We start from the raw sequence: 14,762 nt of genomic DNA, 5'->3' as shown, positions 1-14,762 counted from the left end.
ATTTATTTTTCCGGGAATATTCGATGCGTCGTAACGGGCCGAGAAACAACGTCGCGGAACGAAGGTATCTGTCGCCGTGCACCCACCGCATCATATTTAGATAAAAGAGAAATCAAAACTCTGCGGAGGAGAGAGTCTCCGCGAGCATAAAGATGGATCTTTTCCCTCGAGAAGTTAACAAAGGCGGAAGCTGGAACCGGAGCAATGAAAGGGAAGAAAGTGGAAACACGATGAAAGCCTGTGCACTTCAAAGCGAACGATAAAACTGCTGAAAGGAGCCGATTGGCTGGCCGTGTCGTGCCGTGTCGTGTCTTGTTGTGGATCCTGCGAGGACGAACGCTGCTGCGAAATAATGCCTTTACTGTCGGACGTACCCCGGCACGATCCTAAAGGATGGCACACTGTCTCGTCTGCCGCTCAACTGGGAATAAAACGTGCAACCATGACAGGAGAGAGAGAGCGAGAGAAGCCGGGGGCATAGGTGATATTAATTTCCCTTTGACACCGGCAAAAGGGTCTCCGAGTCGGAGAAAACGACCTGCCTTAGCCCTTCGCTCTGGCTCAATTAGTCTACACACCTTCCTGGATCCCTAACTGCTTCATGGTTGATCCTCAGCCATTCATACGCATTTCTCTTCATTGGACTTCGCCTGGCACAGGCCCGTAAATATTTGCCAATTCGTTACTTGGTCGGTGATTCATCCACAAGCATTCTCATTCACCATTTGGGCAGGGCCGTCCTAAGATATTCGGCGCCCGTGGGCTACTAAAAATAATGCGCCCCTCTTCATAAGGGCGGTGAAGTTATACAAAAGTGTCAGAACTAGAAGAAGTCAATTCATTACCATTACAATAAAGAAAAACATAAAATTCATACAAAATTTAGGGGGGAAAACCTATATGAACAAACTTTATAGTAAACAAAAAGCAAAAGTTTTATTTTAAATAATGTTAGCACTCTCAGCACACGAGTGCTTAAATCGTGTGGTTCCTCTCTGTTGGGGCGAGGAGGGTGGCTCGAGGGGCAGTGAATATTTCGGCGCGAAAGTCGCGGGGTTATTCTTCGGCGGGGAACTCGTCGAGCGAGTATCTTCAGGGAGTCGCGACGTCACTTTGAAATTCATGAAGCCGAATGGCTTAACCGCGTAAGAAAAGAAGTTGCTCGGGCGGCGAAAGGGGCAGAGGGAGGGCGCAAGTTTACCGCGGGAGCCCGACTGCGTCGCGTCTGGAAAAAAGGTCCGTGAAGGCCGAGCAAACACATTGTTTATTTGCGTGTGACGGCGTCGAGTACTTTCTCGATATTTGAATATCCGCTTTTCGCGAAATTAAATGCAATTGCTCTCGCTACCCGAGACGGAGGCCAGACTCGAGATTGCGAGTGTATGGGTTCCTGTATGTATCTCCCCCTCCATCCGGTTACATCGCTTTCCCCTCACGACGATACTGCTGGAGGAAAATGTTGCGACTTTGGTTCAGTTTCGAATCGAATTTACGGCGGATCTGTTTGGCCGGCAGATAAGTTTGAAAGAAACGTGTGCCGACTCCGACTCGACATCTCCGGATACTGTTAAATAAACAAACTAGCCCCGCGTATTTTCGACTGCGTCGTGCCGTCGACTTCTTTGAAGCTGTTTCCCCTTTCGTCTTCTTCCGAGAAGCATTCTTTTTGCGTAGAAGTTGCAGCAAGGAAAATGTTTAATTACGATCAGCTTGTTTTCCCTTTGAGAAGATACTTCATTCTTCGGAAGACCGAATTGCGCCAGAGAACAGGAAACATTGCAGCCGAACGATGGTATTCAATTACTATTTTTCATCGTGGTCGAGATCTACCCCGGTGAATCACACGGTCCAAGGAACCTCAATAAGTCCCGGCTACGTCCACGGAACTCGGTCTCGACCGTCAGCTCGGTACTCAAACGCAAAGTCCGCTCGACGAGACCGTAGAATCCACGCTAATTAATTCACTTATGATCAACGTTGTCCGCTTCAATGGATCCAGGTCGCATCCCCCCCTCCCCTCACCGAACGACCCCAGATTTTCTTCCGATTGTCCCGATGAGCGTTGCTCGGAGGATTTCCCAGGTTTAAAGACGCCCCTCCGCTCGCGTTTGCGTCATTGTTGTCAGCGGTCTGCCGCCCCCCCCTACCCCGTAAACTGCTCGCGGTGCTGTCAAGTTCGGGCCAAACCTGAATTATAATTACTTTACATCGCGTTACATCCGGCAACTCGAGATTTCCGGCGCCCGCGGTCGGAGAACTTCCTTAGACGTTATGGTTGGCTCCCATTGACAAACGTCGCCGAGACATTCTCTCGCGCGCTGCTTATGCTCAATTTCATACGCTTTTGTCGCTTCGACCCTCCACGTTGCAAATTTATCGTGCAGGTCGGCGTTGCCTTTGTGGCCGACACTTCCGGGGAACCGGACTTCAGGCATGAGTCGATGATGACTCATGACCGGTTTGGTTTCCTGGCTAGGTTTAGTTATGACGATTGCGGAACTTTATGCAAAATAAAAAATTGCCTGCATCGATTGCAAGAAACAGAAACTAAATTGAATGTTATTTCTTCCCTTGATGATTTTAATAGAGGAGAAATCATACATTGACGTATTTTTTCAAATTTTCCAACAATTTCGAGTTTCATCTACTCGATTTTGCTACAAATGCATAAAGATCCGGAGTCTAGTTATGACTAGGCTGCGGATTTTATGCATTTATAACAAAAATGGGTAGGTACAATTTAAAACAGTGGACATGTTGAAAAGATTTCAGGCCACCAGTCTATTAGTTTCACCTTAATAAGATAATTAAAAGAAGAAAGAAATTTATAAAGGAGGGACTCTTGTCGATCGTAAATTGTTTGAATAAACTTGGAATAATATTTTCGGCGCAACGCACAGTGATCGATTCCTCGATTCTAGGTGGACAAAATTCAAATTTTTGTATTCTCTTGTAGTAATAACGCTTTATTTCTCAGAAATCATGACAAGTGTATAAAAACTACATGAATTTAAACGAATTATATCGTTTATTTAAAATGGACAAATATAACAATTAATTGTAACGTTTGTGAAAATAACATAAATTAAATATTTTATAGTTTTTGTTTAAATACGTGAATAAACAATACACAAAATGGAAAGAATGAATCTTAACTCATATTTAAAAATTAGCTAAAGTTCTACAAAAATATAATACAAAATTATAAAATTATAATAAGGAATGTGCATGACACACACACACAAAGCTGGATATTCTAAATTATTCTAAATTATAATTGTCATATGTAATTCTCGCAGTCTGAAGTGCATATTCTGTAAACTTTCTATCGTCAATTTCAATACCACATGAAATAGTGGCATACTCCATGTCTTTTCTAAAAAACGACATAAATGACAAACGGGGCAAAACGGGTCAACGATATTTAGTATCATTGTTTTGAAATAAGTATTCTTCAAAACTATGAAAGAACCAAATCCGACCGAGTCCGGCAAAAGAAGTTATACAATTTGACCTTTTCTTAAATAATATTATTAGTTAACCTGTTGTATATGATTTACACGGAAAAATAAAATTATACCGATATGTGAAAATGAAATACTTACCTTCGCTTACACGCTCCATTTTTTAGATAATAATTTAAACAACAAACGAACAAGTTATACGATGAAGAAGAATTAGCTTATTTACAGTATTTCGCACAGTCAAAACTTTAGCACCGTATTATCGTCGTAATCACCACGTGCAATGGAAATATTACGTTATATATCGAATAAATTAATGTTCGTGAACAAAATAGAACGGCAGCGAAGATATCTGAAGTTGATCAAATTTACCATTTTGTCCACCTAGAATCGAGGAATCGATCACTGTGCAACGGTTCGATCAAATTCTACATTATACATATAGCTAAAGAAATTTATATTTCATTTATATTTTTCACTACGGTGTCCAGCAATCAATGCTTATATTTTTTATTTTACATAAAGATCCGCAGTCTAGTTATGACTTATGACTAACTCTTGACCGATGCCTGGCCTCGTTAGGTTTTGCCATGATTGAATCATGCTTAGGGTAGATTCTAGTTATGATCGAATCATGACTATGTTGGGTTCAAGTCACTACAGAATCATGACTGTGTTGGGTTCAAGTCACTACAGAATCATGACCATGCTGAATTCAAGTCACTACGCAACCATGACCAGGTCGGTCGCACTGACGACCTACTCACGACGCAGAACGCGAATCAGAAATGGCCCCTAGCTTGTTCCTTTAATTCATTATACTTCGGCGCAATTTTGCCGCTCGTTACCACTGTGGCGTTCGCATTAAAATAAGGGTAGGCGGTGTGTGGGGCCGTATCTAGGCGCTTCATTTACGGTCCGATTTTTCTGTGATTCAGTTTCAGCAACAAAGCTAGCGGGCGACGCGTTGCACCGGACAAAGTGAGCTTGTCAGTTTTTTCCTCTTCCGGGCGAAGAGTGGGTGTCGAAGAGAGGCACACAGGAGGACTAAAATACCGGTTGGTACGTGGGGGGCAAAAAAAAAAAAGAAAAAAGGAGCTGAAACAAACTCTTTTTCCCCCGGTTACGCGAGTAGAGACACACGGGCTCTCGGCCAAGTGCGTTCCCGAGAATACCCGGCCAGATCTGTGTCCGTGTGTCGAATTAGTGTACGAGTTGCGTCGGCGTCTAGAGGTGCGTGCGTGGGTCGGGGTTGTCCGCGGAAGTTTGTCAGGAACAATATTCCGTGTAATAATAACGGCGAATACAAAGGAGATATATTTACAAAATTCCATTTTAACATCGCGCAGCGTTGCTCGAATCTAATAAAAAAATCATAATTGCCGGCCGCCCTGCGGCCAACGGGAAATACGCGAGCGCGTGCGCGGCGGGGATTTTTTGTGAGAGATGAATATTGAATCGGGGTAATTGGGTACATTGGAAATTGCGGGGGCGCCATTGTTGGTGCGACATGTTGAACCGCCCAAATGGAAGCATGATGTTGTCGAATAAAAATTAGGTGGGGTGTACTGCTACAACGATGTGGCGGGGAGGGGAGCCGCGGGAATAAACTTTTCATTTATTCGGGCGCAGGGTCCGTTGTTTCCGGCAACATAGTTTGAAACGAGGATTGGCAAAGGGAACAATAGTTCCTGACGATGGCGTGGTAAACGAGAATTGTGTTCCGACTTTTGGAATACACCGGCCATTATTGTATTAACCCCGGTATAATGGGCATAGAATCGTAATGGCCGGTTGTTCGAAAATGTTCCGACCGCGTACAATATTTTCGGAGTTTACCCCGGGAATGAAAATATTCGTTGAATTCCTTCTCGGTGATATGTATCTCGATTGTTTCGCAGCGCGCGATTCTAATCAATCGTGAGACGCGTTACCGAAAACCCGAAGAACTTCTTTTCGCCGACTTTGTTCCGCGGAATGAATCGTCTCGAAATCGTTCCGAGAAGAAAAACGGGTGAAAAATGTGCGGCGCGCGGTCTGCTGCTCGTTCTCAACTTCATCCAATTTAATATGGCCAGCAGGAATCACGAGCGGCAGACACGATCCACTTTCTTCGGTCTTTGTGTCTCGAATATCGAATCTCGCTCGCCGTCCGTTCGCGGCTGAATGGCTCCGAACCCCGGTCTCGACGATCGGTCGAACCGTTTCACCCTAACGAGCGCTTTAATTTCTGCCCTCTTTCCACGCCATTTGCCACGGAGAAGGGGCTCGATGAAAATCACGACAGCGTGACACAAATCTTTCGGCCTGGTTCGATTATCCAACTCGCTCGCTCGTTCAGGAATTTTTCGAGCCAGCCCGAGTTCTCGCTCCGCCGTTCTCCGGGTTTGCTTTTTCGTTTTCTCGATCGAAATAATCGTGAAAATCAAGAGCGAACAACCGAGTTTATTTCTTCTCTTCAGATTTTGAGCACCGCCTGCACAGCCTCGTAGTTAGGCTTCGAGACTGTCGTCAGCTCCCTTCCGACATTTTATGGAACTCGATTAAAAGACCGGATACAAGTATCGTATAAACTAAATGAACACTTGCCGATGCTCCGGCGGCAGTAAAATTTTTCGTCCAGGCGGAACACGGGCTGAATCTCGAGGACGCCATCTTGCACGGGCTAACGGAAAATGATTCTCCTTTGATCCCTGCTGACTCAAGCCGGCGTATATTGCGATACGGTGGATCCACCAGCCGTAAAAAGTAACTGGAACCCTCCCGTACCCTTCCGATCCCCTGATTGGCAGGGTTACACAGAGTTGTTTCGGATCAGTCAATCGTAAAGTGTTCATCGATACGATTTATCGCCGGGCGAAACGACTCGAAAACGTCGACTTTTATTCCTCCAGCCCCACTACACCCACTTTGCCAGAGACAGTTTCCACAGAAATCCGGTGACAATAATTACAACGCGCGCGCGCGCGGTAAAGTAAAAATCTCGCCACCTTCGAATCGCCCGGAGAAAAACCCGAATTTTTCGTTTTTCGGTCGAGCACAGTATTCTCATCTGAAAAAATCGGAAAAAATTCTCCAGCGTGCGCCTCGCCCGCAGCAATGTTTCATATTTTTTTTTCCCAGAATTTTCGCCCCGAAATTAAATAGGGGAAACAGGCTAAAAAACCGATATTCGAATTTTTCCCCTGCAACTACCCCTCCGGTCGAGGTAGGGGGTTGCAACTTGGCCGAAAATATTTCTCGTTGAATTACGTACCGGCGATTCCATTCTGTTTATTGGAGGGTGTACGTTTCGGACCGTTCCAATTTTCAGCGGTTTCAATTTCCGACTAGCTGCAATTTTTTTCGAACCACCAGCATATACGGGTTTCGGTTTACCAGGGACGACGGTATGCATCTTGTCGCATCATCGTCAGGCCATCCATCTTGAAAGACGATAACCAGCGCCCCTCCTCCGGACGAGATGCACCCTCTCCTCGTCTTATCACAATATTATTTCAACGGATGCTCCGAGAGATTCTGCAAATTTTGAGGAACTGCGACAATGGACAGATTTCGAGATTCCATTTCACTGTGGAAACTGAAGTTTCGTTCGGCGCTCACGACAGAAAAATTGGAAGATTTTTCGAGCGGAGGCCCAAAATGATTTTTGTCCAGCCAGATTGGCGATCCGTCACGGCTACGTCTCGTCGATCCATCATCTTGTCTCGATCCCTCCGAGACGGGATTTCCATGGAATCGATCAGCGGCATCCTTTTGTATGCGAGTGCGCGCGAACTCTAAGCTAACCTAGCCCCGGCCTGATACCGTTGTAATTGAATATTCTTCGTCGTAAAACGAATCGTAAGTTCTCCCCGTGGCACGTTGCTGCTCGTTGCATGTTCAAAGATCGCTCGGTAGTTTCGTGGATAGTGGTTTTAGTCTACTCGTACACGACCTACGAATCCTCCCGGTTGGTCCGAGCAACTTGTCAGGCAAGCCAGGCGAATTGTCGTCAAGAGCATTCCGTGTGTTTACCTTGCAATTAATGCGAGTCGCGCGAATCCTTGAGCAAATAGCAGCCGGCCCCTTAGGGCTCTGCCGTGCCGGCCAGCTAGACGGAAACTCATCGGATCGCCTTGCAGTTCGGACGTGAAATTGGTTTGTCAACCGAGTGAACCCTTCGTGTGTGATCCTCGGGATTCCCGACATCTGGCCAGACGATCGTGAGACAATTCCGTGCGGGTCGTCGAGCACGTAAAACGCTCCGTAAGATTCCAAAGGAAGGGCCGGAAAAATGAGAGACAGCTTCTCCAGCTGGACGCGACCCTTCGTCCTATGAGAATCACCTTTCCAGCCTGCAATTAGTCACGTAAAGTCAGTCGATCTTCGCTCAGTCTCAATCGTGAATTGGCCAGATGATGATCCACGGCTAGGCCCTTGTTGAAACGTCGGATCATTTCAAGTGGGCGATAAAATGTCCTAAAACAATCGTCCAGGAAGCTGCATTAAAGACCCCCCAAGTCTGAATCTACCGAGGACTCGTCTGGTCCACCCTGCGAGCCACTCAGCCGCGCTTCACTGCTCCAAGATGAACCCACCAGCCCAAGGATGTGTGTGGAGCATTGAAAGATAAGAGCACGGTCGAAGAAGTGCTCCAGGGAGTGAGCAAGAAGTCTATATAATCCATTCATGCGCGGCAAGTAAATAATGCACGACCTCCGAGGGTTCCGAAGGTTGACCGGATGTTAGGAGGATGTTGCTGCCTCTATGTTCGCGGTGAATGTACGAAACCCCTCACCCGTCTCTTCGCGCTGGTGTACATAGTTTCAGATTTTTACGGAATTCGTGTTCCCTGGACGGTGCGTAGGTATTTTGTGAGACACTTCTGTTGAAAGGACACTTGTTGAAGTGCACGGAGTAGCTCGGGAACACCGTGTCTTATTATGCAGGTGTATATTCGGTGTGTTGCTGTTCTTCAGGGTATTTCGAGGTCAATTGAGATGGGACCTTTCTTACACATCTCCTAAATTGCACCCCTCGAGATAAAAAACTTTTATGTAGGATCAGGCTGAGTCTGCCGGAGCTAAGAAGGTCTTCTCCTTCGTCTGAGACGATCGTTCGCCATCAAATCCTCGCTGAGAGCTCACTTAAACCGCCCGAGCACAGCAGGTATCGTTTCCCTGAGCGTTGGCGGTCCGTTCAAAAATTGATAAATTCAAAATACCAGCGAGATAAGAATAGCTTTAAGGACGTGCTCGTCAGTGAGGCAAATACTGGCGCAGAATTTTGACCCGGCGTAAACACGCTTCAAAGGGATCGTGCATCCCCATTCTAGCTCCTCCTCCTCCTTCCGTTGATCCACATGGCTTTCTTTTCTTACGTAAACGCAGGGAGATCGGGACATGATCCTGCGGGACTCTTTGATCTGCCATTCTGTCTCTCCGGTGGATGACGTTGCTACCATTTTCCCCCGTGTGCCGGGGGTTATGAATTATCCTCCCTCTCGTATTTTCTTCGCTGAAAGGTCGAACGAGCGAGCACCGCCGTTCAGACAGATTGAACGACGCGACGGGATAATATGCAACCAGCGCCGGGGGAAGGATGTTTCTGTTAAATTGTGCCGGTTTCGCTAGATAAATTGAGAGGCACCGTCTCTCTCTCTCTCCACTGGAGAGAACGTCTCTGGTATTTTTCTCGTTCGTTTCTCGCCCAGGAGAGATTGAATTCGGACTATGAATCGAACCGCGATTTCTTTCCGGTCGTGTTTCACCTGTCCTCTTTGAAAGACACCCGAGCTCCCGAGCAAACTGGAGAATTAAATTTTACGCTCGTGATTTTCACAATCCCGGCCCAACAATTAAATGTATTAGAATTTAATGCACTGGGGTATACCCCGCCCTCTGTTAGCTCCGCCCCCTGTTAGTCCCGCCCAGTGTTTACCGAATAAAACGTACATTGTTTTTTCATTACAAATGCTAACTTTTCTTCTTGTTTTTTTGTTGCAGAGGGGTAGCGACGAGCTTCTGTCGCAGAGCGGAGCAGTTAGCAATGGTGCTGCAATGAGTCCTCAACCACATCACGCGGCCGACAACAACAATGACGCCAAGAAGGTAAGCCGAACATTGTTCAATCGAAAATAAAAGCTTGTCTGACAAAATGAAAACGTTCTTCGACGTTCCCCGTTTTTCGGACCTCGCCGTTTGTTAAAGGAAAGCGATATTCCCACAATTTTTCAAATGGAATCCGGCGAGCTGAGGTTCTTTCTGCTACCTCGAGATTATTTTTTATGATAGCACCGTTCCGAAAATTCTGCCCGGGTCTCGAGTTTCGAAAAGTCTTTCGTCGATAATCCGCGCGACCGATAACGCAGTTAGCTTTATTGAAATCGGAGCGCTGGGTCCTTTTGTCCGTGGCGTGTCATATTATTTTCCGGCGGGGCTGTTCGTTGTCGGGGACTCGTCCTTTTGCCGGTGGCCGGTCATTTTTCATGACGATGAACAGTCGACAACGAAAACCCGTGGCCGAACAATAAGCCAACGGAGATCCGGATGTGTTGACCCGGCCTGAAGTGCGTCCATTGAAACCGGACCGGTCTGTTTTTCGCCGGGCACAATCCTCTCTCTCTCTCTCTCCGAGAGACAGAGCAGCCGAGCTGTACACGTCCTCTGACCTACTCGATCTTCCGCGATCGTCGAACAAAAAAAATAACCGGCCAAACGGACGAGCAGGAGCCACGACACGATCAAAGCGTTATCCGGGCACGTCTGAAAAGTGATTCGATCGGCGCGCACACCGTTCCTCTCCGCGCTTCCTGTTAATTGGCCGCTTCGTACGACTGTGCCGCGAATAATCGATCCTCCTCCCCCCGCCCCTCGTACTCAAGCTTTCACCTGTTCGCCTACTGGCTTTGCGCGAATAAAACCGATCCGCAGGGATCGAATTTTCCTTCCGAAATCATTTCCTTTGGTTCCGCGAATTTTTTAGCCACCGCCTTCCACGAGAAAATCATCCCCTGTCGTTTTTATCGATTCAGGATCGGAGTTTAAGGGGCGGAGCAACAGTATTTATCAGCGTTTATCATTCGATCAAAATCGAGGAGGTCCGTTAAAAATGTCTGACAGCGGTGTCGTCTATTTTTGAACCGGCGCGGCGTCGTCGTCTCCGAGCGCACGATATTTTTGTCCCCACGGTCCGCAGTAATTAATGACAGTCTGCCGCAGCCGCTGGGCGAGATTAATCTTTTAAACACCTGTTGTTCATCAGGAATAAAGAGTCCTGACAGGAATATGGTAAAAGGTTGAACCCCCGCGCCGCGAGGAATATTAATTAGGCGCGCGGTACCTGTCGGCGTGTCGCGTCGAGCCACGTGGTGTGGCCGGCAGCAAAAAAAAAAAATCGGCAGGTATCGTCGATTCGAGGGGCTCGACCCAGATTTTTTGCGGATACTCCTTTCGGCGGGGCTCGTTCCGAAGACAAATGCGTCGTCCGGCAAAACGGAATTCGTCGTCGTCAGTCAGCCGTCCGGGTATTTTTTCGCGGCAGAAATATTTATTGTTGTCAGTCACGCGTGTGACGTAGGCCCCCGCTCGCCGATGGAAGGGAACGATTACGGAAAAAATGTCGGAAGTTTCGGCGGGCCGGCGATAGATGCAGCTGTGCGATCGTAAGCCGCGTATATGATGCACACGCCTCCGGTTGCACCGGGTGCATCAAAACTCTCGTAGCCGGGCCTCGTTAATCATTCCCAGTGCTAGATGGAAAAAAGAATGGGACTCGTAAGTCGCCCGGCACGATTTTTCCTCGCAACGCGTCTCTTTTGTTATGTTTGCCTTCAACATTTCGTTAGTAACAAGCCACAATTATTTTTCATTCGATCGCTGCGCCGTTCACGTCTCTGGACAAATGCTTGCAAGATTTATTTGGAAAAAACAGGCGTTAACCCGCTCAAAATTGTTAAATTTGTAACAGACCCAGCCCACTACCAGCTCCGCCCACTAATAACTCCGCCCACTTCAGCCCCGCCCACGGAAGAATCGAGATAGATAAATAATTCTACACCTTCTATTTCTCACAACCGTTTAAAAAATCCGTTAATGGACTCTACAATTTTGTTACTGTTGTTTTCCATAAAAACCTTCAGCGCCCGCGGTCCGAAAACGCATTACAAAGGGTCGAAAATATCACGGGCAAGACAGTATCGCGCGAAAAAGGGATTCCAGTCGCCGGGGCGAAATTTCGAAGTTTCTCGGCAACGAAACTAACGATTTTCGTCGGATTCACGGCGACCTAATGTCGCGGTAGGCGGAGTAGGTGGGCCGGGAGGCCGAACTGAACGCCTCTCGAATTTCAAACCCGCGAGGCCGCTAACGATATTGCGCTTTTTTTTCCCGCGGTCCGTCGGAAAGTGGAGCGTGTACGTTTTCAAAGTAAAAGCTGAGAACGCCGGGAGACGGCTTTGTCACCGAATCCTCCGGCTGTCTGTCCGTCGTTCTCCGGACGCGTGCGCGTGCGCTGCCCTCTCGCACGGCTCTGCGTTAACGAGTCCGCGACGATTCCGCGCATTATGGGACACTTTGTTTCGCGTCAAAGTCCCTCGGGACACCGGCAACGAGTGCGCGCGTGTGTATGTTTTTTTTGTGACTCGCAGCATTAATTGCGCACGGGGTTCCGGAAACAAATTTCTGGCTCGACGAAGTCGCCTGAAATTTTTAGATTCGTTTATTCCGATGAACGGGATGTACCAATGCTTTGAGAATTTTCGGTAGTACAAGAAAAGCGTCGGGCGATCTCGCGAGATGAAACGAAGCGAGGGAAAGTGTTTCGCTCTCGACACCTTTTCATCGGGCCGGTAAAACCGAGCCGCGGAGCGGAAGAAGCCTATCGAGAATCGCAGCTCCGGCGAACTCCGATGAAATCCCGGGGAAACCCTGAAAAATAGGATTTACCAAACTCGGTGGAAGAGAAAGAGCGGTAGAGGAGGGGAGGGGAGGCGGGGCGAGGGGCAAATGGAATAAGTGGAAAGTTTCTGATCCCCGCGGAAGAAATTGCTCGAACGAACGAGATTATTTTCGTGCTCGTTGAGGGATCTGGTTGCTCCTTTGACGAGTATCGTGCTCTCATCGTTTGCGAGACTTGTCGTTGGTCCGTCGTCGTCGATCGGAGGAGAAAACTTTTCCCTCTGTCGTTTCCCGCTTTCTCCTCTTGCTCCTCCTCCTCCTCCTCCTCGTCCTGCTCCTTCTCTCGCCCACGGAATGTTATTGTTTCTCGGCGGAGAATTTTTCGAACGAGACGTCACGAGTCCAGAAACGTGTATCTTGTTCCACGGAATCCCCCTGTTCCCAGAAACGTAATCGGTGGATATTCCCGAGGACGTCGGAATGAAGAGAAAGAAAGGGGAAGAGAGACACTTCCGAGCCGTGTCGTCGTCGTTCCTCGCTCGGAGCTTTCCGACGAGGGACGCCGAAGGGACATAAGGGGAGAGGGAACACGATGTGTCCTATGGATGTTACTGTAAAGGAACATTTCAGCTCGCAGAAGCGCGTCCATTCGTCGCATCTTCCAGGTTGAATAAAGCTTCCAGAGGGTGGGTAAGATCCACCAGCCCGCCGTCGTATTTCCGTTGGCCGTGCCTTCGGGGCCTCTCCTCTCGATATCAGCCGGTCTGGATTCGCTTGAAGGTTTGTTCTCCTCCTTGGAAAATCTCTGAGGACCAACCACCCTCTTCCGCTCGGAATATCCTATGAATTGACGACGACTTCAGTCCCTTGGCTGCCTTTCGGTCTTCCCAAACGTCAGAACGATATGAGAACCGTCGACCGATCCCGCCAACTGAGACGATTGTTCGCGAATAAGTACCGCGTTTTACCCTGAAAATATCCAGCCGAGTCTTTGTCTTAATTTTTCCACTCGTCTATATAATCTCTCTTCGCCTCCGAAAACATATTCACCTCCACTCCGGATCATTTCAAAAGCAGTTCTGTCAATTACCGGTGGCACATGTATTTTATTCATTACCGCAAGTCATTAAAATAACGTTTGTATTAATTTACAAGTAGCACGGTGTTCCGATCGATCATTCGAACAGTTGTTTATACAATTCAATTGTCATTTTAATGGCCACGCGATCGGTCTTCGCTTAAATAACATTTAAACTAGCCACGCCCATTAAACCCGCCCACTGTTCGATCCTCTGATTGTTAATTCTGACATAGTGAAGAGATAATGAGATGTCATAACGAGTCGAAGAAATTATTCATCGAATATTTTAGTTTGTGATTAACCAAGTTTTAGGTGACTCCGCCCACCGTTATCACCTCCTCCCCTGTCGGCTCCGCCCACATCAACGGTAATAACAATTTGACACGGTCTGTCTCGCAAATTACCTAATTTCTTCGTTCCCGTTGACACTTTCCGAAAATTCAGTTAGATAATTACACTCTTTAGAGCGAAATGATATTCGGACTAGGGATTTAATAATACGGCCGCAACGGCGTTTACATATTTTGCTGGATTTAATTAGAGAGGATCATGGTAACGAGCGGCGAAACGTGCGCGCGTGTAAAACGTATATTGTTTTAATAAAATGGGCGTGTGCTGGTGGTGGTAGTGTTACGCTGAAACCGAATTCCGTCCATTGATAACAGCTCTCGCACCCACGCGAATTTTTTCCGCGTTCCGTAAATAATGCCAGGAATGAACGTGTATCCGTGAAACGAGCTTGTTGGAAATTATTTATTCGTCAAAAAATATTCCGGCCCATTTCTCGGTATTGTTCGACTGTTCGTCCTCATTGTTCCGGGGAAACAGAATATCGTATGGCTACGGAAAACAAGAGAGCGGCGGTGTGTTTCGCGTCGGGACGATTTCGCGCGAGAGTTACAGGAACCAAAGCTGAGAGGAAATCAGAGTGCTCACGCCCGGGTTTCGGCAATGTCCATTATAGTGCTGCCCTCTACTCAAGTGCTCAGCATGGATCAGATTCTACATCATCTGTAGCCTGGATCAGATGCTACATCATCTTTAGCCTGGATCAGATGCTACATCATCTTTAGCCTGGATCAGATCCTACATCATCTTTAGCCTGGATCAGATTCTACATCATCTTTAGCCTGGACACCGACGAGATACTATTAAATACTGCCAGCGCCTGTGCTATTCAACGACATAGGCAAGTGGGCACAGGTGTGAGCATGGACACCGACGAAATACTATTATTTCGACCGAATACTATTATTTCCACCGAATAAATATTATTCAGACAATTTTTATTATGCAGGCGCAGTCTACTTTATGGAGGCGCAGTCTACTTTATGGAGA

At 47.3% G+C, this 14,762-nt stretch overlaps 1 protein-coding gene and 1 long non-coding RNA gene across 22 annotated transcripts in view; both read left to right on the top strand.

The window, feature by feature from the left end:
- Positions 1 to 14,762, top strand: part of Heph (polypyrimidine tract-binding protein 1 heph) — a 478,446-nt gene that overhangs the window by 328,889 nt on the left and 134,795 nt on the right. For all 21 annotated transcript variants that reach the window (XM_076444563.1, XM_076444562.1, XM_076444546.1 and 18 more), the window contains one exon: positions 9,452 to 9,556. In XM_076444563.1, the coding sequence (XP_076300678.1) occupies positions 9,506 to 9,556 (51 nt within the window). In that variant the 5' untranslated portion in view covers positions 9,452 to 9,505. The remainder of the gene's footprint in view (positions 1 to 9,451; positions 9,557 to 14,762) is intronic.
- LOC143218940 (uncharacterized) overlaps positions 9,564 to 14,762 on the top strand; it is a 30,819-nt gene continuing 25,620 nt past the window's right edge. The window contains exon 1 of the long non-coding RNA XR_013011190.1: positions 9,564 to 14,741. This is a non-coding gene — a long non-coding RNA (uncharacterized LOC143218940). The remainder of the gene's footprint in view (positions 14,742 to 14,762) is intronic.

Source organism: Lasioglossum baleicum, chromosome 20 (assembly GCF_051020765.1).
Source record: "Lasioglossum baleicum chromosome 20, iyLasBale1, whole genome shotgun sequence".
In the NCBI taxonomy this organism is placed as follows: Eukaryota; Metazoa; Arthropoda; class Insecta; order Hymenoptera; family Halictidae; genus Lasioglossum; species Lasioglossum baleicum.
The sequence above is the reverse complement of the archived record's forward strand: the minus strand, read 5'-3'. Positions and strand labels throughout refer to the sequence as shown.